This window comes from Prunus mume, linkage group LG4 (assembly GCF_029339155.1).
Source record: "Prunus mume cultivar Tortuosa linkage group LG4, ASM2933915v1, whole genome shotgun sequence".
In the NCBI taxonomy this organism is placed as follows: Eukaryota; Viridiplantae; Streptophyta; class Magnoliopsida; order Rosales; family Rosaceae; genus Prunus; species Prunus mume.
In genome coordinates this window covers 15,014,030-15,041,920 of record NC_142701.1, presented here as the reverse complement: position 1 = coordinate 15,041,920, position 27,891 = coordinate 15,014,030, and the positions used below count along the sequence as shown (strand labels likewise).

General features: G+C 34.9%; 2 protein-coding genes across 3 annotated transcripts; both read right to left on the bottom strand.

Annotated features, from left to right (window-relative positions):
* Nucleotides 1–1,946: 1,946 nt before the first annotated feature.
* Nucleotides 1,947–6,997, bottom strand: LOC103327495 (ABC transporter E family member 2-like). The gene is given in 15 exon segments (XM_089050628.1): nucleotides 1,947–2,222; nucleotides 2,313–2,382; nucleotides 2,476–2,697; nucleotides 2,816–3,061; nucleotides 3,149–3,403; nucleotides 3,491–3,676; nucleotides 3,761–3,956; nucleotides 4,057–4,273; nucleotides 4,276–4,363; nucleotides 4,497–4,586; nucleotides 4,722–4,839; nucleotides 4,935–5,032; nucleotides 5,147–5,232; nucleotides 6,415–6,517; nucleotides 6,920–6,997. Coding segments are annotated over 12 exon segments (1,803 nt in total). The 5' UTR covers nucleotides 6,920–6,997; the 3' UTR covers nucleotides 1,947–2,222; nucleotides 2,313–2,382; nucleotides 2,476–2,577.
* Nucleotides 6,998–9,599: 2,602 nt separating this feature from the next.
* LOC103327404 (calcium-transporting ATPase 9, plasma membrane-type) lies at nucleotides 9,600–25,552 on the bottom strand. 2 transcript variants are annotated; one of them, XM_008229722.3, is made up of 34 exons: nucleotides 25,411–25,552; nucleotides 24,886–25,199; nucleotides 24,361–24,477; nucleotides 24,222–24,261; nucleotides 23,435–23,550; nucleotides 23,218–23,349; nucleotides 23,028–23,117; nucleotides 22,079–22,148; nucleotides 21,922–21,992; nucleotides 21,759–21,842; nucleotides 21,599–21,676; nucleotides 21,450–21,521; nucleotides 20,742–20,825; nucleotides 20,571–20,653; nucleotides 20,376–20,484; nucleotides 20,240–20,295; nucleotides 20,087–20,129; nucleotides 19,819–19,902; nucleotides 19,525–19,662; nucleotides 19,331–19,396; nucleotides 19,143–19,241; nucleotides 18,121–18,231; nucleotides 16,939–17,106; nucleotides 16,624–16,683; nucleotides 15,505–15,669; nucleotides 15,240–15,356; nucleotides 13,659–13,757; nucleotides 12,866–13,003; nucleotides 12,108–12,208; nucleotides 11,322–11,367; nucleotides 11,080–11,214; nucleotides 10,754–10,861; nucleotides 10,579–10,670; nucleotides 9,600–10,174 (listed from the first exon to the last, which is right to left on the bottom strand). In XM_008229722.3, the coding sequence occupies exons 2-34, from the start codon at nucleotides 25,102–25,104 to the stop codon at nucleotides 10,069–10,071; spliced, it is 3,297 nt and encodes a 1,098-aa protein (XP_008227944.2). In that variant the 5' UTR covers nucleotides 25,105–25,199; nucleotides 25,411–25,552; the 3' UTR covers nucleotides 9,600–10,068. The 2 variants fall into 2 exon arrangements, with proteins under 2 accessions (XP_008227944.2, XP_008227946.2); XM_008229724.3 differs by having other exon boundaries at nucleotides 19,331–19,393.
* Between the last annotated feature and the right edge of the window lie 2,339 nt (nucleotides 25,553–27,891).

The following is a 27,891-nucleotide window of genomic DNA, read 5'->3' as shown; positions in this document are numbered from 1 at the left end:
CACTAATCCAAACCATCTATTTTGTAGATATACATTCAAAGATCATCTCTACAAAAAATCACTTGAATCCGATATCATTTGACCATTCAATTGAGTTATTGAAATTTTAGTACTTTCTTGAAGCATCGTGTTCATTGATTTTGTATGACACAATTGAATGTCAAAACGGTTTTCGATTTGTCTAATTTTTTGTAAGGATGATCTATGAATGAAGATCTAAAAAATCGATGGTTTGGATCATTGGAAAAAAAAAAGTAGGGTACCTTAAAGGGCATCCTCAATAGAAGGGTGTATATATACATAGAGAGAGAGAGAGAGAGAGAGAGAGTAGTATAGCCGGGTGGCGGTACTCGATTTTCCTTACTTTAAAAAAATATAGGCTTAACTCTTTTGACATGTGGCACCTAGGGGCTGGGAGCGTCCTTTTTTTATAAAGATATACATAGTCTAGCCGCACGGCTATACTCTTTTTTTATTTTTAATATTTTAAAAATATAAAATTTATTCCTTTACTTTTGTTTTTTGGCCTATTTCTTTAAGTTACTATAAGTAAGCAAGTAATATCTTAGCCTTTTTTTAATCACTTTGCTTTGTAATTATTTTTTAATTATTTTTTTAATGTCAAAAGATTGAAGTAATATCACACAGTAATTAATTTCTATTTATTAAGTCTTTTATGAAATCGTTTGGTTGTCTTAATTCAATTTCTCCATAGACACACAAAATTCATGTGTTATACACGTATTACTGAATAAAAAAAAAATATACTTCAAAAAAAGGGTATTACTCGGTTTTCCCTATTTGTTTTTCAAAAAAACGTATAGCCGTGCGGCTCTACTCAATGGTATATCCGGTCATCTTTACCTCTTTGACACGTGGGCTTAGGGCATGGGCCATGGGCTGGTATTTATATATATATATATATATATAGAGAGAGAGAGAGAGAGAGAGAGAGAATAGTATCGCCGGCCGGCTATACATTTTTTTAATTAAAAATTAGTATAGCCATGCGGCGGTACTCGATTTTCCTCACTTATTAAAAAAATAGGCTGTGCTCTTTTGACACGTGGCACCTAGGGGCTGGGAGCGTCCTTTTCTTAAAGATATGCATAGTCTAGCCGCACGGCTATACTCTTTTTTATTTAATATAAAATATGTTTCTTTACTTTTGTTTTTTGGCCTATTTCTTTAAGTTACGATACGTAAGCAAGTAATATCTTAGCCTTTTTTAATTACTTTGCTTAGTAATTATATTATAATTATTTTTTTAATGTAAAAAGATTGAAGTAATATCACACAAAGTAATTAATTTCTATTTATTAAGTCTTTGTGAAATCTTTTGGGTGTCTTAATTCAATTTCTCCATAGACACACAAAATTCACATATTATACACGTATTACTGAATAAAAAATATATACACGTCAAAAAAAGGGTATTACTCCCTAATTGTTTTTCAAAAAAAGAGTATAGCCGTGCGGCTATACGCGTTTTTGCATAAAAAAAAGGGTATCGGCGTTACGTCTTTGACACGTGGGCTGAGGGCATGGGCGATGGGCTGGTCTTTATAGATAGATAGATGGAGAGAGAGAATAGTATAGCCGTGCGGCTGTACTCGTTTTCCTTACTTTAAAAAAAATGGGCTTTACTCTTTTGACACGTGGCACCTAGGGGCTGGTTTGAGTTGTATAATGTTTGACAGTACGAGTTACTCAAGAGTTGTAAACGTAAAATTTTGTCTTTGAAATTAAAACTTGAATTGCAATTATCTTTTATATTTATAATTAATGAAGTATCAATTAAGCTCAATTTATGTTTTGTTCTGTTACCTGTGAAAGCCAGAGTACTTCAGAAATCATGTTTTTACAGTTTTGTACTAATTACAAAAACAAAAGGCATTTGGGCAAATACAATATCAGGCTATGTTAAATTAACTTCATTAAAAAAACTTCATTCATTCCTCAAATGGCATTCTAGTCAAACACAAAAACAAAGCACCTAGTCAAAATACAATATTTGATGCCATGAGAGGCCACAAAACATAGAGGGAAAATGTACTGAATTTGGTCACATGGGCTGAAGAACACTCATTCAAGTCCCAAAAAAAAAAAAAAAAACCAATCTCTTCACCAGGCAAAGGACTCTCTCTGCAATCATTTGTGAGCATACTGGTAACTCAGCCTTGTTGCTATATCACTGTCCTCTAAAAGTTCGCAAAATACAACTGAAATATATATCAAGATGATTTCATAAGTATATAACATAAACAGAGGAATATTCGACATTGTTGGAATGAGTAGTGAACCATATATACCTTCTAGGATTATTATTGATATTGACTAGAGTGTATCTATCAATGCCCTGCCCTCTGAAAACTTGCAGAACTGCAAAGTACAAATGCAGCGAAGATCAAAATGTCATAAATACACAACATAAACAGATGAATTTTGGGCATTGTCGGAATGAGTGTACCGTACCTTTCCCGTTTGGTGGCTGGGGCTTAGTCGAGTCCTGTCCCATAGAGTCCCGCCCATGGAGAGGGGACTTCTTGTCTCGAATATGTTGGCCTGTGTTCCCGTTTAGTCGTCCAAGTAATAATAGGACCCGGCAGCTTTTTGCTCCCTATCCTTGATTGAGTTCAATTTGTTGATTCTTGGGCGATAGTTTGTAGGGTCACGTCTAAATGTTATATCCAGTTGCTGCAATGCCACATTGGAAAAACAAAGGGAGAATCAGATCGTAGAACTACAAAAATTACTTTCAATTGGAGGGCCAAAGTATATGCAAGGGGTGACTTGAAAAAGTTGCAAGACTTACAGATAAGAAGAGATTCATCCCACCCAACAATGATTGTGGAGAATTTGCAATACAATCAACTGATGGCTTTCCTTCATAGACAATAACTTTGTCTGCCAAGTAAGTAGCCATAATGAAATCATGCTCAACCACGAATGCGGTTTTCTTGGCATGGAGGATGAACCTCTTTATGACTTTTGCTGCAACAATTCGCTGCTCCGAATCAAGATATGCACTTGGTTCATCTATCAGATATATGTCTGCAGGCTGCAACATCAAGCAAAAATAAAGAGACATACATTATTAGGCTGCATGACTTCAAAGCAGATGCATCATAAACATAAAGTCAGTTACCTGTCCAAGGCATAGACATAAAGCAACCCTTTGCTGCTCTCCACCAGAAAGATTTGTGACTTCGCGGTCCTTCAATTCTTCGATTTGAAGAGGCTTCATCACGTCCGTCACAAACTGGGGATGAGTGCAGGAATCACGAATTTTCACATGAAGGCAGTCTCCGACAGTTAATGCAGGCAATCTAATTTTCTGGGCCTTGTAAGAAACATGAAGCTTAGGTATCTCCACATTAGAATTATGTTTGAAGTGATTGGCCTACAAATTGAACCAATATATATCGTGACTCCACATATCAGCATTTTGAAAATATGATGGAACAAAAACAAAGTGTTAAAGACATACCAGCATTTTGATAAACGTAGTCTTTCCTGTTCCATTCTCACCCAACATCACAATAATCTGAGAATCTGTAAACTCACCCTCAATCACTTGAAGCTTGAACTTTCCCAAAGTTCTAGCCATTGATGGGTATCTATACCGTGCATACGTCCTGATTTCGTCACCACTTTCTTGTGGAGTCTCAACAACCTAGACAAGGCAACAACACAATCAGAACATACTGATCGAGTAAAAAACAGCATTTTCAATGACAAAATTTATAATCTTAAATACCTTGAAAGTCAGAGATTCATCCCGGAACCGTAGATTTTCTGTAGGAATAAATCCAGACAAGAAGATGTTGATTCCTTCTCTAACTGAGAAAGGTAGAGTTACAACTCCATATGCGCGCGGTTTCCCATATAAACAACAAATGTGATCTGATAAGTAATCTAGAACGCTCAAATCATGCTCCACAACAATCACATAGCTGAAAAAACGTAAAGAAATATACCTATATAAGCAAGAAATGATCCAAAAAAACATAAACAATGGAAAATTGAAGCAAGAGGAGAGAGATGGAAACAAACCTATCAGGCCTGGTCAAAGATCGGATAACTTTGGCTGCTTTAAGCCTTTGCTTCACATCAAGAAAGCTTGAAGGTTCGTCAAAGATATATATATCTGCATTCTGCATTGCAACAACAGCAATGGCAAATCTCTGAAGCTCTCCACCGGATAAATAGCCTATATTACTGTCCAGAACATTGTTCAGCTCGAGATCAACACACAGCTCTTCCTTCATCCCCTCTCATCGATCTGTTCGAGCACCTCCCTTACTGATTTTCCATCATACTGTCTTTGGATGTCTTCGACGTCTTGGGGTTTGATAATTGCCTGTTGTCGGAAAAGAAATGCATGTAAGACAAGTATGCACTTAGCAAGAAGAAAAGGCACTAAACAAGTACATGAAGGAGAAATTTTAACATCATATGCTATTAAGGACATGAGCATCAAAATCAAAGCGTACCTTCAATTTATCTTCCAGGAGATGAATAAAATAACTCTGCAGCTCAGATCCTCGAAAGTAAGCCAAGATTTCCGGCCAAGCAGGAGGTTTCTGCAAAACAAGCATCCAGATATAGAGTCATAAAAAATAATGCATCAAATAACAAAGCTTGAGAAAGTGATCACATAGTAATTAGCAAAGGGGGGAAAATGTTAAGAAGATTGAGATATAGGGAAAGAGTGTTACATTGAAACGACCCAAATTCGGTTTCAGCTGGCCAGCCAAAATTTTGAGGGCAGTTGACTTCCCAATGCCATTAGTCCCAACCAAACCAAGAACTTCCCCTGGCCTAGGGACTGGTAACCTGTAATTATGTACAATTTAATTTATATTAACTTCAAAACACTAAAACCTGAAACTGATCAAAGATCACAACAAAGTGGTGAGGAATTAACTGACCTATGTAATTTAAAAGAGTTCAAACCGTAACGATGGGTTGTATATTTGTCCAATGACTTTGGCAAGTTGATGATTTCAATTGCTCCAAATGGGCATTTCTGCATTATCACATCACATGATAGCCAGAGTCAAAAGAATGGCTCCCCTCAAAAACAACTTGAGTAGATAAAACATAGGAAATTTAAACCAAACCAAATACAATCTTCACTCACCTTAACACATATACCACAACCAATGCATAACTCTTCGGAGATACGAGCATCCTTGGACGTAGGTAAGACCTCAATGCATAATTTACCTGCACATTTATGGTTAGTAAGTAAGAAAGCATTTTCTTATACAATGTAGGGAATCGAATCTTGACCGAGAGCTTAAGAAAGCAATTTCTGGTTTTGTTAAAGTTAGTTAAAAAGCAAAATCTTATAATATGAGAGGTGCGTAATAGACCAACTTTTGGTTACCAATTGACCTTACAAGTTCTTATTAGTGTAATGTTGATATGTTCATAATTTCACATGATTTTATATCCTTTTTACTTAGTTTTGTGAATTAATTTGGACTAAAGATGCCGAGTTTAGTCATTTCCTGATTTTTCAGCTTATGAGCCACGAAATGTATAAATTCGCCAAATATTCATTGTAATAGAGTTTGACATGATTCCAATTGGAGATGGAAGACAGCATTTTGAAGTTTATCCATGAATATTTTCATAATTTTTAAGACCGCTAAGGTGCCCATTTTTAATTAGAAAACTCAGCATAAACCAATTCCGGAGAATACTGAGTCAGCAGGGGTTTTTGGCCATAACTCACTCATAAGACGTCGGATTGAGGCACACGATATATGGCTGAAAAGAAGACATCCAGAGCTTTCCAAAGAGTGGTTGTACGAAATTTTTGGAGGTCAGAAAGGTGTCCAAATCGTATTCACAATGAGGATCACATGCAGTTTCCTGGAGGTTTTAGGAAACTTGGTTTTAATTACCTTTTCTAGTTAGGAACTGACTTGGAAATCAAGTCTTCGTGTAAGGCCACTTGTTTAGGCCCATTCTAACTAGGTTTTAGGTTCTTTTAAGAGGGGAGGTCGTGGGGGCTCAAGAGATACACCAGAAATTTCAGACTTCAACCCTGGAACAAGGAAGAGTGACCGTGCCTCTAAACTCTAAGGGTTTTTCTTGTCTCTTTCTCCATGTTTTATTTTTGCTTTGTTACCATGATTATGAGTAACTAATTTTCTTTTACTAAGACACAATGTAACCCTTTTCTAATTATTCAAAGCTTAATTATGTCATGCTATTAGAATTTTCATGTTGTTGAAATTTAATCATTGTGCTTATTTTCTTAACTAATGATCTTGATGCTTAGCTACCATCTAGGTTTTTGGTTATATTACATTAACCTTGTGTACTTGCAAGTTTATTTCTTGAATAGACATAAACGTACAAATAGAAAGAAAGAAAAAAAGAAGTAACATAACATACCAGTACGTACGACTGGACAACTCCTTTTGCATTCCTGCTTACATTTGTTGGGCTTGCACTTGTCAGGATTCAATATCGCTATGCGAGTCGACCGATTTTCCATCTGAAAGGTGAAAAGAATGTTTATGAACCCCACATACATACCTAAAGCAAATAATACTAAAAAAGAAACTGCACCTGATCTAGTATAACACAATTGTGCGAAACTTTCAATGCCGAAAATGTAAGAGCAAATAAAATATCCTCAATTCTATGATCAACTCAAGCAGAAACCAAAAAGCTCAGTCATTCATATTCAGTAAAAATTTATAAACTCAAGTTAGTTTACCAGTTGGCTACACCATGAACGGTAAAAGATTAAATAAAGATATTTAGCAGGGTGTTTAATTCAACTCAGTATATGATTATTATGGGAAGAAAAAAAAATAACTATATGATTTTCCAAAACAGAGAACGAGTTAAAACACTAAGAAGAAGCAGAGACAAGGATTGAAGAGGAGCTTACCGCGTGTTACTGCGGATGAAGATAGCTTTGGTAGCAGAGATTCAATGCCAGCAGATCAGATGGGATGAGAGAGAGAGAGAGAGAGAGAATTACAAATTACAAGTTTCTGTTTTCGTTTTTTATTTCTAACGTGTCAAACAAGTTTTCTTCATGTCAAACAAGTTTTCTTCGTGTCAAACAAGTTGTCTTCTGTTTGGATTTCAAAATAGAGTTGGAAACTGATTGGGTTACCTGCATGCATGTACCTACACAAACTAGGAAAGCAAATGAAGAACAAACTAGGTTAATTAGTAAGTGTTAACAGGGATATAAAACCCAACAATCGAAGCTTTATTAATAAAATTACCAATACAATGGTAAATTAGCAAGTTTTATTTGACCCAAGTACATATACTAAAATACCTAAAACATTCTGTTGCATTTACTATACATACTGTGAGTAGATTATAGGTCAAGTGATTACGAACATTTACCTTGCACTTGAGGTCTTAGGTTCGATTCCTCCTACTCCTATTATCGCTTTGTATAAATAAATAAAAGGCTCTTACTTAATTACAATGCTAAAAGGAAAAATATTTATTAAATGAGTGTGAAATGGTGGTTAAACTTAAAAATAAAAATAAAAACAAAAAGTTCACGTTTTTGTCCTACTAGGGTACAAATTGTGACACGCGTGATCAGAAACTGGTGTGTGTTGAGAGATTATTATAATTTGTTTGCAAGGGCCAAGGGGCGATTCCAATTTACCCCAAATTTCCAAGAAAGACAAAAGAAATTTCCAAGAAAGACAAAGCAGCCCACATTTAATCTAAGTTTGCCAACTCAACATTTTAGTTTTTGGCGGCGCCATGGTCCTGGTTTTATTTATTTATTTATTTAATTATAAATAATAAAAAATAATAAAAAAATTTATAAGTTACTTCTTTTAATATAACTCATATGGAAAACTTCAAAGTGATTGAATTTGTGCTTCCATTGCCTTCAATCAAATCTTTCCTAAAATGTGTGAAACTTTGACAAAAAGAAACTAGCCGTTGTGTTGTTTCCAATATTAGGCTAATTAGCTCCCTAGGAATTTGTGATTGTGTTCAATATATTCAAACGGATCCATGATCACCTAATCTATATATATAGGGAACAAAATCTTTGACACATAACAAAATCATTCACACAAATTTGATTTCCTAGAAAATTTAGAGAAACAATCTTTGCATAGATTCTAAAGAATCTGCTATAATCTAATGGCCAATCCAACAAGATGTGCAGGTTGCAAATTTTTGAGAAGAAAATGCGCTCAAGATTGTGTTCTGGCACCTTATTTCCCCTCATCCAATCCAGAGAGATTTGCTTGTGTTCATAAGATCTTTGGTGCCGGCAACATTACCAAAATGCTACAGGTAACAATTAATTAGGATGCACTGTCAATAAAATCTTTCTTTTGAAAGCAAATATACTCAGAAATGTTCTGTTTTCTATCTACATTTGTATATCCTATTTGGTAAGGTAACTGCTTAACTATTGTTCATCATTTGGCTACACACAACTCAAACAAGACTAACTTTTTATTTTTATTTTTATTTTTTATACAAACGATAGTCTAAACTGTTTTAAACTAATCTAATATACGAGAGTGGGGATTTGAACTTGGGTGCAAGAAGGCGGGCTCATCGCCTTGGCCAACTTGCCTAACTCGCGTCTACAATCCAAACCAAATTTGAAAGCATTACAAATGGCCACTAGTAATGTAGATGTTTTCTTTTATCCCTACGATTTTTTTTTTTGTTTTTGGTTACTACTTTAACCCCAAATGCCTTTTTTATTTTTATATATACATAAAAAAAACAAAGAGAAATAGTTGAAACCCTTGTTTGTATTTGAAGATAATATGAGATTTACTGAATCTGTTAATGATTTTTAATCATGTAAATATTTGTGAATTGCAGCAACTTCCAGTCCATGTAAGAGAAGCAGCAGCAGACTGCATGTTTTATGAAGCATCAATACGTGTTGAAGATCCAACATATGGGTGTGTTAAAATAATTTCTCAATTGCAACAAGATTTATTTCAGGCTCAATCTGAGATGGCCAAGACAAAAGCTCAAATAGCATTCTACAATGCACAAAAGCAACTAAATCAGCAGCAGCAAAATATGGTTGATGGTGTTGATGATAATTACCAACAAGACCTGCACAGTGAATCTTCAAGGCTCGGTTTAGATGGTCACTTTTACAGCTTGGGTTGATGTGACAAATTCATCAAGTTTAACCCAATAGCTTTTATTTAAATTCTTTATTTGATTATTGACAAAAATTCTTTCAGGTCAAGAAATAGATACCTTTTTCTTGTAGTTTTATACATTAGGATTTTCATTGTAAGCCTCGTAATTTTCATCCTTTTTTTTTTAATGCATAATGTCAATGTGGCATTTGGAGTACAATAATTTGGAAGTCGTACGTACTTCTCTTCCCAAAATAAAAAAAGGTCTCAAATCGAATCCCCTTTCGCAAAGTCAAGATCGGCATTTAGCTTATCGTATGCATGAGTTACTTATGATCCATACAAGGTAACCTAAATTAATCAATCATTTAAATGGAACTGCAACACATTGTGAAGGCAAAACGGAATAATTTTCAAATGAGTGTTTCTATTTTGTGTAAAATCAATTTTCAAAGAAAAAGATTTCCAAGTGAATGAAGCTCCAAAAAAGTTGCTCCAGAGCTGCACAATAACAGCTTTCTATTTACACTTGGCTATGCATTACATAGCAATTTACTAGTTGAATACAAATCCGTGACGAGTCCACTCTTACACAGAAAAGCTATAGAGAAAACGAATAGTGGTAAGGTCATGCCATAATGTAAGTTATGTAACCATAACGCTGGAGAAAGAAACTAGAGGCTTTCAGGCCCAAAATGAGCAATTTCTTTCTCTTGTGGGCCGGAGAAAGGGGGGAGGGGGAAGGATTCAATTCGTCCTGGCCAAATGTCAATCCACAGAAATCAAAAGATTGAGTTTTGAGAACGAGAATCATCGATTTTTCTCATAATTTCTTGTAGGATTTAGTTCATCCTTCTCTCAAGCTCCAAAAAATCTTCTGAAACTGATGGTTTGATAGCATGTATACAGAACACAAGTAGAGAGGTGAGCATTAGGAGTTACGAGAATTTCTGCATCGCTTAATTGGCCGACTGAAGAACTCGCCCAATGGTGTCTTCGAGACCGGAATTAGTTTTCCAATAACAGCAAGAGGCCAACTGTCAGAAAATAAAGACAGTTAAGTACCATGTAAAGAAGATGGTTGCATGGTATATGACCATCAACCTGAATGAACTATGAAGAATCTTAAGGGACACAAGACACTACTAAGGCCCTATTTACAGGTGATGTTAAGAGACAAAGGTTATCATGTTCATGCCATCATATGTGAACATGGAGACCAAGGTAATTTGGTAGTTCTTTAATATCTATGCCAATTAAAATAAAATCAAAATTAGAGAAATTTAAATTGCAAACGAAAAATGACTGGCAACTAATTTCATTTTTTGTCAACCGTGGTTCTCAAGGTGGTACAATAATGAGGATAAGACTCCCATGGTCTTCATTAGCCAAACTTGAGCCAGTTTAGAAAAATATAAGCAATATCATCAAGTTTACGTACCTGACAATGGCAATACCCAAGCATATAAGCCATTGCTGCCATGATAGTCTCACTGTTTTTGTAAACTTTCCAAGGAACATAATGATCAGTATCTGCAAATACAGTTATAGTGAGTAATTGTATGATAGTAAAACTAAGAACCGTAAACCAAAATATAAATGTACTGGCCTCTCACCTGAAGTACTAATGTAATTCCTATTATTCCCATAAAGAGGTAGTTCTTAGTCACTCCACTGAATATATTTATTTCCTCAGGCTTTCGAGCATTGAACTCGTTAAAAATCTGTATAAAAAAACACAAGATAGGCGTCAGAACAAACACTAATAAGAGGTTAGGCTAATTGCATGATATGGCATGTCAATATCATCTGTTTAACTTCCGTATCCTCAGATACAATAAATGAGATAACTAACAAGCAAAATTGAAACCTTAAAACCAACTTAGCTAAACAATTAGAACGTAATTCCTAATTCGCATTATTTTCAAGTTCCTATACTTACTTGGCAGAAGACAAATGCATTAAATATGATAGTATTCTTCACACTAGTGGCCTGCTTCTGGGTCTCATTTTGCAGACCAAGAATGCTAGTTCCCAGAAAGTTGAGGACAAGGAGGACAGCAACTTGATACATAGCCTGTGGTAAGTAAAAGTTAATGACAGAAACAGAGTTGTACAAGGTAACTTATGTTTCTACTGTGATCTCAGTAATTTTCCAACTCTAGTCTCATGGATATTAGGTACCTGAATGAGTAAGTTCCTCCACATGATGTTCGTTATAAGAGGTTCCCTAAACAAACAAACATCAGATCATTACTTCCTTCATCTAAAACTAGAGGTGGTCCATTAAGGGAATGTGATATACAAGAATACCTGGCCTTGCAAATGCACCCAAAATAATATACAATCTCTCAATTTTAAGACGAGCGCAACTCAAGAGAAAATATCAGAAGGGCAAAATAAATGCAAATAAATCCTACTTTACCTTATCAGAAACTCATAAAAAGTTGACTAAGAGCGGGAAGAAGATTATAGACCATCCCATGTGATTGAAATATGGGTCCAAGAAAACTAAATGAACAATATAATGAACAGCAGACTTTCAATGCATATGTTGTTCCTCCTCTTAATAATTGTGGGAGGGCAGTCGAGGAGGGCTGGGAGAGGGACAACCCCCATAGTATTCTTATAGATCCCATGGGATTTTAATGAATATGACAAAAGTATCAAATGAAAAGGCCAAGCAAGATCAAATTATTTTCTTCTGGTATGCCCAGAATCCAGACGCTGGCTGAAACTCATCATCATCTTCAGATGTTAAACACTTAAATATCCAAAAATTATTGAAATATTTTTTTCTGTTGAAAGGTGCCTAGAAGATCAAGACTTTAATATTTTGTTATTCAGAAAACAACAATAGACAGCCACCATATTTATAACAGCATACAGCCACAAGAATTTAACTTTAACAGTATCGAATTTAGATATGTTATGAATACACCATTGCTAGCTAGCCACAGAATTCCACACCTTCGGCCAACTGGTGTTCTATGCATAAGGTTGTCTGTAGGTGGCTCAGTAGCCAACGCAAGTGCTCCTAGAGTATCCATGATCAAGTTAACCCACAGAAGCTGTACAAAGAACATGAAACACATTATAACAAGGAGGGTTCTTAAGTGTCCGGGCCCATTGCTATTTAGAACCACAATGTAAGAAAAAAAAAATGACAGAAAACAAATGAGCAGTGACATTCTAAAATGCCGAGGATTCTTTTACTCATTTTGTTCTGGCTTCATATTCCAGATTGTGCAAAATATGCAGTGCAATGTTGGTTCATGACGGAATAATAGATATCCATAACCAATTAAGATATATATACAGAGAGCTTCCATTGAGGGATCCCTCAAATAAGCTTATTTGATCAACACCCTTGTAGGGCCCACTCCGCATTTTATTTCACTAATCCAAACCGTCTATTTTTTAGATAATCATTCAAAGATCATCTCCACAAAAAATCACTTGAATCCGAATCATTTGACCACCCAATTGAGTAATTGAAATTCTAGTACTTTCTTGAAGCACCGTGTTCATTGATTTTGTAGGACACAATTGGTTGTCGAAACGGTTTCCGATTTGTCTAATGTTTTGCAAGGATGATCTATAAATGTAGACTTAAAAAATAGATGGTTTGGATCGTTAAAAAAAATTCGTAGGGGACCCTAAAGGGTGTCCCTCAAATAGAAGGGGACTATATATATATATATATCTGGAGAGAGGGAGAGATCAACCTGTACAGCATTTAACGGGACACGACCAGAGGATATCGCTGCCACAACATTAATTACAAGAGCTGCAACATTAACAGTAAGTTGGAATTGGATAAATTTCTGAATATTTGCATACACAGAACGTCCCCAGCGAACAACCTACATAAAAAGATTGCGAACAAATAAAATCACAACCTGAATCCTATCATTAGATGAGTAAAGCTATATCAGAATTATATCACTCCTTATTTAACTTGGGTATATGCACTGAAAGTCAACCCATTAATTTAACCACAAAACTATATAATTTTTTTTACCAATGATCTGAAAACCAGGGCAAAAGAAAGGACTAAAGATTAAAATATTTACTATATATAAAGATATTAATTGTATGATACGTTAAAAGATATGTCAAAATAAATGCCAGGAGTCAGGAAAAACAGATATGTGGTGTTCCTTAAAAATAGATGTTCACAAATCTGACAGGTTAAACAACAATAGATACGATGATAGGAGGAAAGCAGAAAGAAAAAAACAATATAATATGCATATTCAATTCAAATATAAGGCAGTCCTGCAAGAGAGATGATGTGCCTCAAACCTTGAGCAAGAACTATCAAGATTCAAGACCATTCCTAACCACAAACCTTTTCATTAAGATCCACCACATAGATGCTAGTCCTATGGGCCGAGGTTTAAAAGCTTCAATGTATTATCTATTTTAACTTGAAGAAGCTAAATGCAAAAAAGCAACAAAGTTACTTGAATTTTAAATAAACAAGTGAAGCAATATTTTTATAAGTTGTTTACTCACCTTTACAACAGAAGCAAAGTTATCATCCAAGATAATGATATCAGAACTTTCTTTTGCAACTTCAGTTCCTTGAATGCCCATAGAAAGACCTATATCTGCCTAAAATACAAAATGGTAAAAATCTGATCAACTATAACTAGGAAACGTTCCAACAGTGGAAGTTGAACAGATAATGTTTTAGAGCATAAAAGCCAGAATCAAAACCATGACCAACAAGAGGCAGGAAAGAAAGGTCATCCAGCTAAAAACCACCCTTCTGAACCACGAAGATGTTTTTCCTTTTACTGTGTTAATATTGATACCAATGACCATTCAGTTTCAAAAGATGCTATTTCCTATCATATATAGGAAGAGAATTCTTATGAACAAGTGTTGTTTCTTAAATAATCTGCATCAAAACAGTTGTGTTAAGACAAACCTTTGTGGCAGCATGGATATGAATGTGCATAGCAGATAATGATTATAGATTTGCTTGTATTCCGATATTCAGACCATATCCATTAATATAAAAAATGACTGGATACTTCTTCAATTTTCAAAAGTAAATGTAAGCGTTTGGATATATCTGTGAGATACTTAATACACATAGGAAGTATCTATGAAAAGTATTGATATTCAAGATCAAAATACAGATATTGCTCCTTTAAAGAGGCATAAATGCTTATTCCATTATTTTCCATAGGAAAGAAAACTTTATTAAAAGATAGAAAACCAATTACAAAAGGAGGTGGACTCAAGTAGAAAACCAATTACAAAAGGAGGTGGACAAGTCCACCTGAACCAAACCAGGAATAAAACAAATTTTTGTTTTTTTAAACCAAGCCAAATCAGGTTAAGGCCTAACCACCCACAGCCAGAATGCAACCACACTTAATACAAAACTCCAGATCGGTCAAGATTGTTGTAACTTGTACTTCATTAGAGTGCTAAACAAACCAAGCAGCATGGACTAGATTACAAGCATATTTTCTCAATTGATTATATATATAAGGTCCACTATGAATTTTATTACAATCATCCAAACTGTCTACTTTTCAATTCTTCATTCAAAAATCACCCTTACAAAAACTTAAACAAGTTGAAAACCATTAATACATCTACTTGTGATGAATAAAATAGATGAACAAGGTATTTCAAGAAAACACTAAAATGACAACCATTTAATTGAGTGGTTAAATGTTTTCAAATTCAAGTGATTTTATCATAGATGATTTTTGAGGGAATCCCTAAAAAAATAGACGGTTTGGATCATTGAAATACAATGCGAAGTGGGACATACAAGGGTGTCCCTTGAATAAGGTTATTTAAGGGATCCCTTAATTGAAGCTCCCTCCATATATGGATATAGATATAATTTTATGTATTACTTCTGGTCATCCAAATATATACCTAATTGTCCATCATAGGACCTGATGCATCTCAAACTTCACATCTCATTAACATCAAGAAAAATACATTTATCAGGATTCTTATATGTCAATGTAGAATCTTAGCACATCCATCTTGAGATATCTTTTTAAAGCTTAAAAGACATGAAAGCGCCAACCACATGAAATTATTTAATCCACGAAAATGACAAACCTCATGAAGTGCGGGAGCATCATTAGTGCCATCTCCTGTTACTGCGACAACATCACCACCCTTACGTAATGCTTGCACAAGCAACAACTTGTCATTAGGGGAAGATCTGCCCATTACCTAAGAAACACCATACAAAAATGTATATTGGCTTTAGGTACAAACAGAGCAACTCACATTTCTATGAACACCTGCATATTAAGCTGAACAGACTGAAGATCAAAAGCTAATACATATTATCAGCATTTTCACAATGTAGGAGCCATACTGTTATTCTCTTGGCAACTTGTTCCCTTTCTTTTTCAGATAATGCACGGAATGTTTTTCCTTCAATGATATTAGGCTCAGTAGCATCTTCGAGTGAAAGTAGTATTCCACACTCTAATGCGATTGCTTTTGCTGTTTGAAGATTGTCTCCAGTGACCATCCGTACCTATAGGTTCACAGAAATGTGATTCTTATGGTCATTTTTCAGATGCATAAATCATAATATAAGATATTGCATCATGTAAATAACTATACATCTCCCATCACTGTACACTTAAGGACAACCAAATGGAATATCATAATCATGAAACAAAATCCACGAACGCCTCTCTGTCTACCATGAAGACCATATCAAAGGTGCATTTGTTGGGATTTTTAAGGCATTTTAGCATACATTTGTTTGTGCTTGGCAAATAGGTACTTCATAGATAAATGCAACCTGATTTGAATTATTAAAACTTGCAGACTAATGTTTGAACCATATTCTTTCTTAACAGATTAGCATCAAAACAGAGGTCACTTGTGGCATAAAATGAAGTAGATCAGTATGAAAAGAATGCTGAATATGAGAATTCTGAAGGCTGCTCACACAAACCACATTATAAATCCTTTACAAACGAACTCAGTCCAGCTTTCCAAGAGTTTCTCAGTAACATACGGATTAGCATAAATACTAGCCACAGAAAACACATCACTCGATGATTTAGTTCCTACGAGCTAGGAACTTATCAGAATAACATAATCCCTCTAATCCTAAAGTTAAAAAGTATTTATCATCCTTAGTACATGTATAATACTGATTCTATTACTTAACATTCATGAGAAGCAAAAAAGCTCTTTAGCATGATTATTTCCACCAAAGAATATTCCTCAAAGATCCAACAACAGAACGTCAGATATTATAGACAAATAGAGCAATCCTAGAGGATTTTATATTCGTTCCTACAAGCTGAAATAAAGGGTACACCAATAAGCCACAACATAGGCATCTCGAAACTAATCTGTCTTTTATATCCACCATTATACTTTGCAGTAATGTAACATAAATCAAGATGTTAATGAGTCATGACCATACATATACAATAATATTAAGATATTGTCTAGAAAATGTGAAGGTTACCTTAACACCAGCTTCTGTGCATAGTCTCACTGCATCTTTAACACCAGGACGACAAGGATCCTACTCATGGCCATACATATTAGCTTATAATGAAGTTAAAACATGGCCCAAATTTAAATTATCTTTATTGAAAGCAAGACCCCATAGTACTTTCTATGCCATAGACTACCAAAAAAAATAACGCAAAGCTCACTCTAAATCAATTACTGCAACATGGGGGCATACTTTGTTTACATGTGTTTGTATCATTCTCATGAAAAATGGAAAGGCAAAAAACATAATTTAGTATCATGAGAAACTTGTTCTTGGGTGCACCTTTATACCAATAATACCAAGCAAAACAAGGTTATCTTCTGGTAAAGCCCATTGACTTAAATGCTCTTCCTCAGTTGGAACTTTGTCCAATTCATATGATCTGTATGCAATGGCAACACATCGCAAACTGCTTGCTGCCATGTCATCAATAGCTGCCTTGAAAAATTCCTGCAAAAGGATATAACAAGACATCACACCCAAATTTCACTGGAAAACTTCAAGAGACAAAAGAATATTTCTCAACTTTCTAAGAGAAACCTATTTTCCACGTTAAAGTTGACCATATCCACCAGTACTAAAGGTCCATTTGGATTGAAGGAAAATGAAAATATCTAAGAAAATCCACATGTAAAGTGATTATTTTTTTAATAAATAAAAATATTGAGGAATTTCAAATAACAGTTTTTCTTGAAATCCCTCTTTTCTTAAGTAGTCAAATTTACTTGTGGATTTTAAACATAAGATTTTAAAATTTCTCAAATTACAATTAAGCAATCTTCAATCAAATCTTTCCATCCAAACGGACCATTAGAGTTTTGTGCAATCAATTCCCACATAATATCGAAGAGAATTTAAAATTTGAAAAAGAAATAAGTATATACATAAACATCAACAAGCAAAGCCTTTTAACCAACATAAGTAGAGAATGACAAATCATCCTCTCCAGGGTCATTTTATATCTTAAATACTATAAAAGCTTACATGCAGTCTCCAACCCACATTGTCGATATTGAACACATTTATGATTATATAAATTATTCAATCCTCTTACGGTACTCAAATAGAGCATGAACAAATTTTCAACCATATATCTATGACGAATTTTACATCGAAGACAGTAGCCAAACTTCCTTTTAAAGGATTATCTCAGACTTTTGTGACTATATTTTCCATTGTGTAAAAGTGTTACCTACCAAAATTAAGTTGTTCAGCAGTTTTGAAGGCTTGTCATTACCATGTGTAAAAGCGTTAGCTATAGCGCTTATTCATATACATAAAATGTTTTAATAGATTCTTCATCCATAACATCCAGGATATATTTACCTAAATGGCTGATAAATGCCACTTGTTTCCAAGATTTTATTTTCTCATAGATATTTCTGAATATGTTTTTAAAAATAATAATAATAATAACTGATAACTGATAAGACTTTCTGAATATGTATGGCTCACGTTCCCAACCTTATCTTCGTTAATATTCTGCGAGCAACCATTTGAGTCAAGATACTCTGTACACGAGGCTAAAACTATCTCTGCTGCCCCTTTCCAATGTATATGAACTTTAGAGTCAGTCTGTCAATAAAAAATAAAAGTAAAGAAATCACATTATCATAGGATTAGGCAAACAAGAGAGAAGCTGTGCACATAAAAGTTTAAGTAGTTTATTGCTTCCTTATGTGTTTGCATCTATGGATGTATTATTATGCATGCCTCACTATATGAGTATAATATAATTACATGCAAAACATGCATATAGTGATATTTTCTAGATGAAAAATACAGAAGGTGAAGGTGGTGTTAGATATCCACAATGCATTATAGTTGACAATCTATACTTTTCGGCCACATTCCACAGGATAAGTTGAATTGAACAAGAAGAGGGAAATGGAGCCTTTATTACACAAGGATGATATAAAATCGATGGAGAAAAGATAAGAAATGGCAAAATTATGACAATAGCATGCAGCCGAAATTATCGGAACACTGGATAGAGATGCAACACCACCACATCAAATAATTGAATAGAAAGGTCAGAATAACATAAGTTGACCTCAGAAACACATGAAGTACTATAACTACTCCTCTGGGAAATAAGATACTTTAATTCATAAGTATAAACATATAAATACAGAATATATGATGTATCTGCCTGTCTCTATGTCTGTACTCTATGTCTGTACTCATATGCATGTGTAATGTAAGGGTCCAATGACCCCACTGATTGACATAAGTGAACCCTACCATGTGATAAAGAGGTTGATGCCAACCCAGTTGAAAACAAGTAGATCCGGGTTGGCCGACCAGTTTTGATTGAGAAGCCACTATAGTGCATTTTTCCTCAGAACAACTCAATTATGTTAGGAGAACATGACAAAGTATGTTTGGTTCAAGCTTATCTATAATGTGATGCACATGCAACTCCCATTAGGTCTCAAACTTGTGATTGACAAATTGAAACTTTACACCTTAAATGAATCAATGACCTGTTTTAGTGCAACACCACCTCGCTTTTTCTCTGAGTTGAAAGGGAAAACATGAAGAACCGTAGACTCTGATCTGATAAAATCAAACTTCATCCCCAACTGTGATACAAATTTTGATAATTAAGAAAATCTTCAATTATTGGAGACAAAAGAGTACCAGAATACACTAAAGCACATTTAAATGGAACCTTGACTGCCCATGAAAGTATAGCCTTTTCTGTAGGAGACCCAGAAATCTCTACTTCACCACCCTGCTAAAAAAATTAATTTTATGTTTAATTATCAATATTTTCAATTGAGAATAACCACCAAAGTTCAACAGTTGACAAAAACAATGTCCTCCCTCCCTTGATGATTCTGTGACACCTGAAAAGAATATTACCTTTGGCTCAAATACGTTGCCAGTGGTATTTTGTGCAATGCCCTCACTTAGCAGAGTGGAAACTTGTGGATGCAACTGTGAGGAATCATCTGGCAGATTTATCTTCTTTTTCCCAACATATGCTTCAACCACAGTCATCTGTAGTATCATATATTTTTTTGTCATTATTTCTATTTTACCAAGATATTTTTCTAATCATAACCACTAAAAGATCCTCATGTTTCACATGCTGCCCAGTACCATGTGTTTAAAAATTGATGGAAACCATAATTCAGTTTTGAAAATAGAACATACCTGGTTCAAAGTCAATGTCCCAGTTTTATCACTACAAATTGTTGTTGCTGAGCCCATAGTTTCACAGGCTGACAGTCTACGCACCTGAACTTGTCTGATGTTAGATCATTTACAAATGCATTCCTTGTAGAAGCAAAAATATTAGAAAAATGAAAACATAATGATGGTAAACCAGTCAAAGACAAGGGGAAAACAAGAGAGGAAATATACTTTCTTTCATTAAGAAACAGAAAAACTGGAAGAAGGAAAAAAGAACAAAGATACTTACCAATGCCTTATCTGCCATCATTTTCTTCATCGAGTATGCTAGCCTGTCACAGAATTGAAGTACAGAGGCAAAGTTGATAACATAAGTGAGAACTATATCGGTAAATTAAACTTAACTCCATAACCTGAAACAAAAGTGGTAGATACTACATACGTCAGGGTAACGGCCAAAGGTAGCCCTTCAGGAACTGCAACAACCACAATGGTGACCTGAATGGTTCTAAAATTTGTTATAAAAAAAGGACAACATATAACAATAAACCTAACAAGCATCAAGAAACTTCACTTACGGCAATGGTAAACACTTTTACTGCTCCATCTATAGCTTTGCCAGTGCTAGTCTGGCCAGCTATAAATTGGACGGTTCCATCTGCATCTCTTGAATTGCCAGTGAAGTATCTAAAATTTCAAATAAGAGTGCAACTGATAAGATGATTAATAATTCATGTAATAGAATATACGTTATTCAATGATCACAATGTTACCTGCCCCACAGGACAGCAAGCACCAAAACAGCTACTGAAAGCCCAACGATGCCAATAAAAGTTGCAACTCCATTTAAGCGCACCTATCACACATCACCAAAAGAAAACCTAGAGCTGTAAATAATGGATTTTCATCGTTGAAGCAACAATATTTGAGAAAAAAGCAAAAACCTGTAAAGGAGTTTCTTCGCCGTTATCCTCTGAGATACTTGCCATCAACAATCCCCATTCAGTATTGATTCCAACACCAGTTACCTACAGATAAATTAAAAGGTGAAGCAACATGGTGATACTGATAGAACACTTCTTAGTTTAAAAGAAATTTGGTACATGATTGCGCCAATTATAGCATTGTAGGACAAATTCCATAAATATGAGTTACTCCGGCATCAAAATAAATAAAATCAACACGCAGAAGTTAGCAGATTCTTAGTAACGTGTTCGCAACACACAATTCAAAAAAATTGATAGTACATAGCAAGAAAAGGGACAGATTCTGTGAAATTGGAATATAAATACATATAGCCAACATCATTCTTGTTAATATCCAATGAATAAGAAATTGGTAGTGTAACAAGATTTTCCTATTGTTGGAGTAAGACATGATATTAAATATTGTCTAAAATCAAAAACTCATATTCTTAATTTTTCTGAGATCAACAGTAGGAACTGATATTGACCAAAGAAAAAAAGAAATACATAATGAATGAGGGTAAGGAATAAAACAAAAGTTCACAACTGATCACTATCCCCCCAAGCAAAGCCAAAAAAAAAAAGGAAAAAAGAAAAGGAAGTAAAACGATAAACATTAAGTGTGTGATTCTTTCAGTCATGTTCTGAAAAAAGTGCAGCACAATAAATTAATTGAAAGTACTTTACCAGCATAGTACCCACTCCATCAGCCACTTTGCAACCTGACATTAAGAAAGGTGTCTTCTGATCCTTGTGAACCTAAAAGAGATGACGCTTAGGAATTATGTGGATAACAGTCATAATTAATTACTACAGGGAACTGTTTAACCACTCACAATCTTGCTTTCACCAGTCATGCTAGATTCATCAATGGCAAGAGAATGACCAGTTATTAAGATTCCATCAGCAGGGACCTAAGTGCAAACAAAATAAAATTGGTTACATGATATACAAATCATTTCCAGTAGAGCAAACTAAAACAGTCAATACACTTACCTGATCGCCTATTCTGAGAGGTATAACATCACCAACCACAATATCAAATATCGAAATCTTTACTATTCTACCACCTCTCTTGACCTGCAGAAAATTTCAATATGTAGTTAATTTAGCATCCAAAGAGTGAGTTTTAATACTCCAATGATGTAAGAGTGCACACCTCCAGTTGTATATTTTCCTTTTCTGCATTTAAATTTTGAAACTGAAGAGATTGCCGATAATCACTAATAGCTGGCAAAACCAAAAAATTAATGAACAGGAGAAAAGTACCTAACTGAAACAAAATAAAATCACAGGTACAAAATCAATTCCAATACCTGTAACAACTATAACAAGGAAAACAGCAAAGAAAATGCTTGATCCATCATACCATCCTTCAGCAAGACCCTATGAGGATTATCAGAAGAAAAAAGGTAGGGAACAGTAAACACTACTAGAGAAACCTTAGAAAAAAGAAAGAATGAAAAAACAAACCATGACGAGATAATTAGACGAACCAGTTATAGGTTAAATGAGAGACTCGAGGATGCAAAATTGAGTAGATTTCAACTATTCCAAATAAAAATTAATGATATAAAATCAAGGGCGTAGGATCAGATGGTTTTTCTTTGCAAAAATATCAAAGAGGTTAAGATATATTCTTTGAGTGGATATTTGGGTGTTTCATATGGTTAGGTGTTGGAGAGTGTATTAAATTTATAAATTATAATTGTACAAAATGAGGACATGTATAAAATATTTACTATAAACAAGATAAAAATTTGAACTATTTTGGATGGGCAGGTGTTCTGGGTGTTTTAAGAATTTTTGAATTGGAAAATCAAAATATTGAGAATTCCAAAATACCTTCCGTTTTCCATTTCCAATCCAATGTTTTCTGGAACTTCTATTATTCTGAAGTTTGGATTTGGATTTAATTGTATTATGTCAAAATCGGAAACTTTTGGATCAGTTTCAGTCAATTTAGAATCCAACTTGCACCCATAGTTCCTAATATTGCTTACTGCTTAGCTCCTAAGTTAGTTTAATTTTTCAGAATTTAAGTGCAATGTTTTATCATTGTTGTCTTATCATAAAGAGCTTAATCATATCTAGACAGACAATTATAGTCCATGAGAAATAAGTTTAAAATCATGTTATCCTGAGACCTAATTTCTCACAGAGAAAAAAGTGTTTTCATTGAAGAAAACAAAGCCAATCTAGGTTAACAATGCATAACCAACTGATGGGGCAAAAAGACGAGTTAATTTGAAAGGCCAAGAATACCTCAGTTTTTATTCCAAGAACCAATGACACCACTGCAGCTATGATCAAGATTATAAGAGTTAAGTCTTGCCAAGCTTCCCAAAGGAACCCCTGCAGGACAGCACAAAAATGAATTGCAGTTATTGCAACAACTTCATAACTTAAAACAGTAAATAACAAAAAAGTAACACATTGTACTAAGATAATATACCACGAAACTCCGCCCTTTTTTCCGAGGATATGTATTGGATCCAAAAACATTCTTTCTTCTTTCTACATCCATCTCGTCTTCATCAACTCCCTTCTCCAAGTTTGTTTTTAGCAACGCTGATATGCCTTTAGCCTGATGAAATGACGATTACATTATGTAAGCAGAGCACAAAGAACAATACAAAAACAAGGAGAAAATACATTTGCAGTTGGCTGACCCCTCCATATTGCTGTAGAGCGTTAAAATTGTTCTCCCTGGTCAATGAAACAAGTTGTTCTAGTGCAATTCCATAATCACCACTTGAAGTTGGGGGTGCCACTGTTGTGCCTAACCCTGTATCATCCAGAAAAAATAAATAAATCAAGTTCATAAGCAACTGGAATGGAATCTTCCATCGGGGACGAAAATATAGATAGAATTATGTTTAAAAGAAATTTTGAACTGCCTAACAATATTAGACACATGATATGGACCCAATGTATACTGAGCCTGCGAAAACACAACATGCAATAATGCTTCCTATTGAGTGTAGCATGGGCCTAGCATGCGCACGGAAATTACAGAAACAAGGTAAGATAAGAAATCAACACGATTCAAACTATGGACCAGTGACAGCCCAACTTTGAATTACCATGTCAAGTGACCATAAAATGAAAAAGCTTAGGCTTCAATGAAACAAGCCCAACAATATATATTACATGTAAAATCTAACACAAATTAACATTGACACCGTAAAACCATTTCAACCTAGACAACAAGTAGCACTGATGCCGCAACGAAAGATAAAAATATTGGTGTCGGGTGAAAATATCAACGGTGCGAGTCTACTGTCTGAAAATTGTAATATTGGTAGAAATTATGGACAAGGCAAAAACTTACTTACAGCCTAAAGACATGAAAACTAAAATAAATGCTAAACAAATCAAAAACGAAGTGAATTAGATGTGTAAGCTTCATAAAATAGTTTTGTAATTATAAATAATTGACAGGTAGGGTGAACATACCGTGTTCCCTTTCTCCAGCCAATCTGAATAGCAGTGCTGCCTAATATGACAAGTAATCATCAGTTGAACTGATCAGAAACAGTACCAATCACCAGAGTGAAAATTTCATCATTGTTAAAATAAATAAATAAAACATTACTCTTATGACTTGTGCATGGGATCTAATCATCCTCCTCCTATTTTCTTTTTCTTCCTCTTTCTTTAAGTCCATGGTGTACCGGAATCGTCGGGAAGCATTTAGCACGAGTGCCGCTTGCTGCCAAGAAAATGATAAGGAAATGGAATAAACAATAGTAATATCCCATTTCCAAACCTTGTCATTCCTCATTAAATTCATAGCATTTGACAGTAATTTCCAGGATTGAAAAAGAAAAACAAAACAAATTTGATTTGATTTGAATCCCAATCCAAATTCCAATACCAAACCAACAATGCCGATTCATTTCCTCTTTGAAATCAGCCAAACACAATGCTAGCTATTGTTATAGCTACAATTTCTACGGCATTGCCAAGAATGAATTAATGTGAAAGAATTTGAATCCGAAAAAAAAGAATTCAAAAACAAAAACAAAGGACACTGCGCATTGGCATTGGCATTGACATAGGCATAGGCATAGGTTGTAATGCGTTTGAATTGGAATGTCGTATTTGATAACAAACGTACCCTCCATCTCTTGAGCGTCTCGGGAGGCGCGTTCTTGGTGTTGGCAATGTCGAAGGGATCGGTGGTGGACGGCACGTCGTTTGCTGCGGCGGCGTCGTCGTCAAACTCAGTCTCGAGGCCGACGCGTGCCCCGGCCTCCATGTCTGGGTGGTTCCTCCCTGATAACGAGGCCGGCAACAAGCCGTTCGTAGAAGACGACGAACCACGGGACGCGGCCATGGCTCTCAATCTCAGTCGTCGTTTCGCAACAAAAGATCAGTCGTCTCGGGATGCGCTGCTACTGCCTGCAAACACTTATGTTGGGGCCCACCCACCTCCCAAAAACACCAGCCAAAAAGAAGAAGAAAAAAAATCCCCAATCAACAACCTTGGCAAAACTAAGCCGTACAACAAAAGAATTAATGTCATTTTTTTTCATTAATTTGTTTATGGCTATTTTCGTGGTTTTTTTTAGTATGTTCCGGCGACAGCTGTACAAATTTTAGCGGTTTTTTCGGAGGATAATTCGGAGGCGAGAGAGCTTACCTGTAAACGTGTTGGACGTCCCATTGCAGCTTCTTCGTGGATAAGGAGAGCCGGATGATGAAGAGAGATTTGGTATTTATTTATTTTTTCTTTTTTTATTTATTTTTTTTAGAGCGAAAATGGGGGAAGGGAAGCTTCGACGAAATTTCTTTCATGCAGTGCATGCATGACCATGAGAGAGACCCCCTTGTTTTCAGGTAAGGTGGTTTTAGGTTTAATTACACCAATGCCACTGGAAACTTCAGTTAAATTTTCAAATTTAAAATGACCCACTTTCATCCTTATCGAGGTTTGATGACTCACTTTATACCTGCCATTAACTCCATCAAAAAATCTGTTTAAGTCTGATGACATAGCATAGGTGTTTTTGTAATTCCATAGACATAAATCATTACATCAATTGAGTTGGTGATATAGCAAATAGAGCCCACCTCAATATAGATAAAAATAATAATTAAATATTCTAATAACAATAAAATAAAATAAATTTCTAACTAAATTGACAATAGAAGAAAAATTACAGATCCCATCCAAAAAACAACGGCGAACCCAACTGCCACCTCCGTCCTAATCTCCCACTCTCTCTCGCATCTGGTCTTGATGGGTTGGATCTGGTATTGTTGGCCACGAATACGGTGGCGTAGCCTTGGGCTTTGGGGGTTGGATATGGTATTACGGCTAGGCTGTGTGCTCGACGGATCTGGAGTTTGTGGCTCGCCGGATTTGTGTCGGATCTATGTCGTAGTGATGGGTTGTGTCTCTCATTTTGATATGCTGGGTTCGTTGAAGTTTTATTAATACGAAAGCTGGAGTTTTATTGTTATGAAAGTTTATATGCGGATTTGCTGGAGTTTTATTAATATGAAAGTTTAGGGAGGGTCGGGGTGATTCGGGGTCGGGGTGGCTGGGATTGAGGATGGGGGAGGCTGAGATGGGGATAAGGTGTGTTCATAAGTTCTGGGTGTATGGAGAGGGATTCATGGTGTGCCTGGGTTTTCTTGTTAATCTTTTTTTAATTTTTAGTTATTGGAATATTTAATTATTTTTTAATCTATGTAGAGGTGGGTTTCACTTGTCATGTCACCAACTTAATTGATGTAATGATATGTATACGAAATTACAAAAACACTATTGTCATGTCATTAGATTTAACAAATTTTTTAATATAGTCAACGGCATAGGGCAAAGTAGGTTACAAAATTTCGGTCAATTGATGAAAATTTGTCATTTTAAGTTGGAGAGAGCAAGGTGAGATTTGACAGAAGTTTTAGAGGGATTGATGTAATTAAATCAAAATAAAATAACAACCCTAAAAAGAAAAAATGTGTTATGATCATAAGACTACAATATGCTTTCCTTTCCATCAAAACATAAATGTGCAACACATTGATTGCCAATTGCCAAGATTTCATTCTTCTAGTGCTGATTTCAGGAATTTTCTTTCGCAGGACCAAAAAAACATTACTATAAAGTCACTAAAAGTTAAGATCATTTGAATCTTCAATATTAAAAAATATATATATAAATATACATATATGCACAAATTAGTGACACAAATTCTACATATTTTATGTAATTTCTCTATTGCACTTCACAATATGAAGAATAACAGAAGCATAGAAGAAGAGTAGGTGCCTCCTTGTCTTGCCTTATGCCTCATTTGGTTTGCGGAAATGATTTGATGGAAAATAATTTCCTATTATGTCATTTTCCATGTTTGGTAATACTAGAAAATTAACCATGAAATACCACTTTATTTCCTTATCATGTTTGGGTTGTGTAAAAATGGAAAACAAAGTTTGTTTTTTCAATTATATTCATATTAGAAATATGAACTTAAAAATAAAAATAAAAATAATGCATTACCTATATTATAATTCTAAATTGTTAATAATCATGAAAAATGTGCATTTATTACTTGCCTTAGTTTCCGATGGAAATGGAAAATGAAACCTAAGAAGGACGGAGGGTTTCATTTCCCCCTATTTTTCTAAGTGTCAAGCAACCATTTTCCATACATGAATACTAAAATATCAAACCCTATTTCTCATGAAGCATGTTGAGAGTATTTGTCACACATTAAAAAGTTAAGGGGCCAAGCCTAGGTTTATAAGGAGTTAGGCTACTCTCCCCATTGCCAATTAGTTTTTTGGTGGAACCTCAACTTCCTTCATGGTATTAGAGCAGGTTAGCCCATGCGTGAAATCCCAATGGCCACACGTGCTTCACGTCATCCAATATGTATTGTCTACATATTAGGCTTAAAAGTTCGCCACACATGTGAGGGCGTGTTAAGAGTATTTGTCCCACATTGAAAAGTTAAGGGACCAAGCTTAGGTTTATAAGGAGTTGAGTTACTCCCCCCATTGCCAATTGATTTTAGGGTGAAACCTTAACTTCATTCAAAAACACCATTAATTAATCTTCTTTGAGGCATTTTATCAAACAAACCGCACTCATTCAATACAAAAATTCATGAAA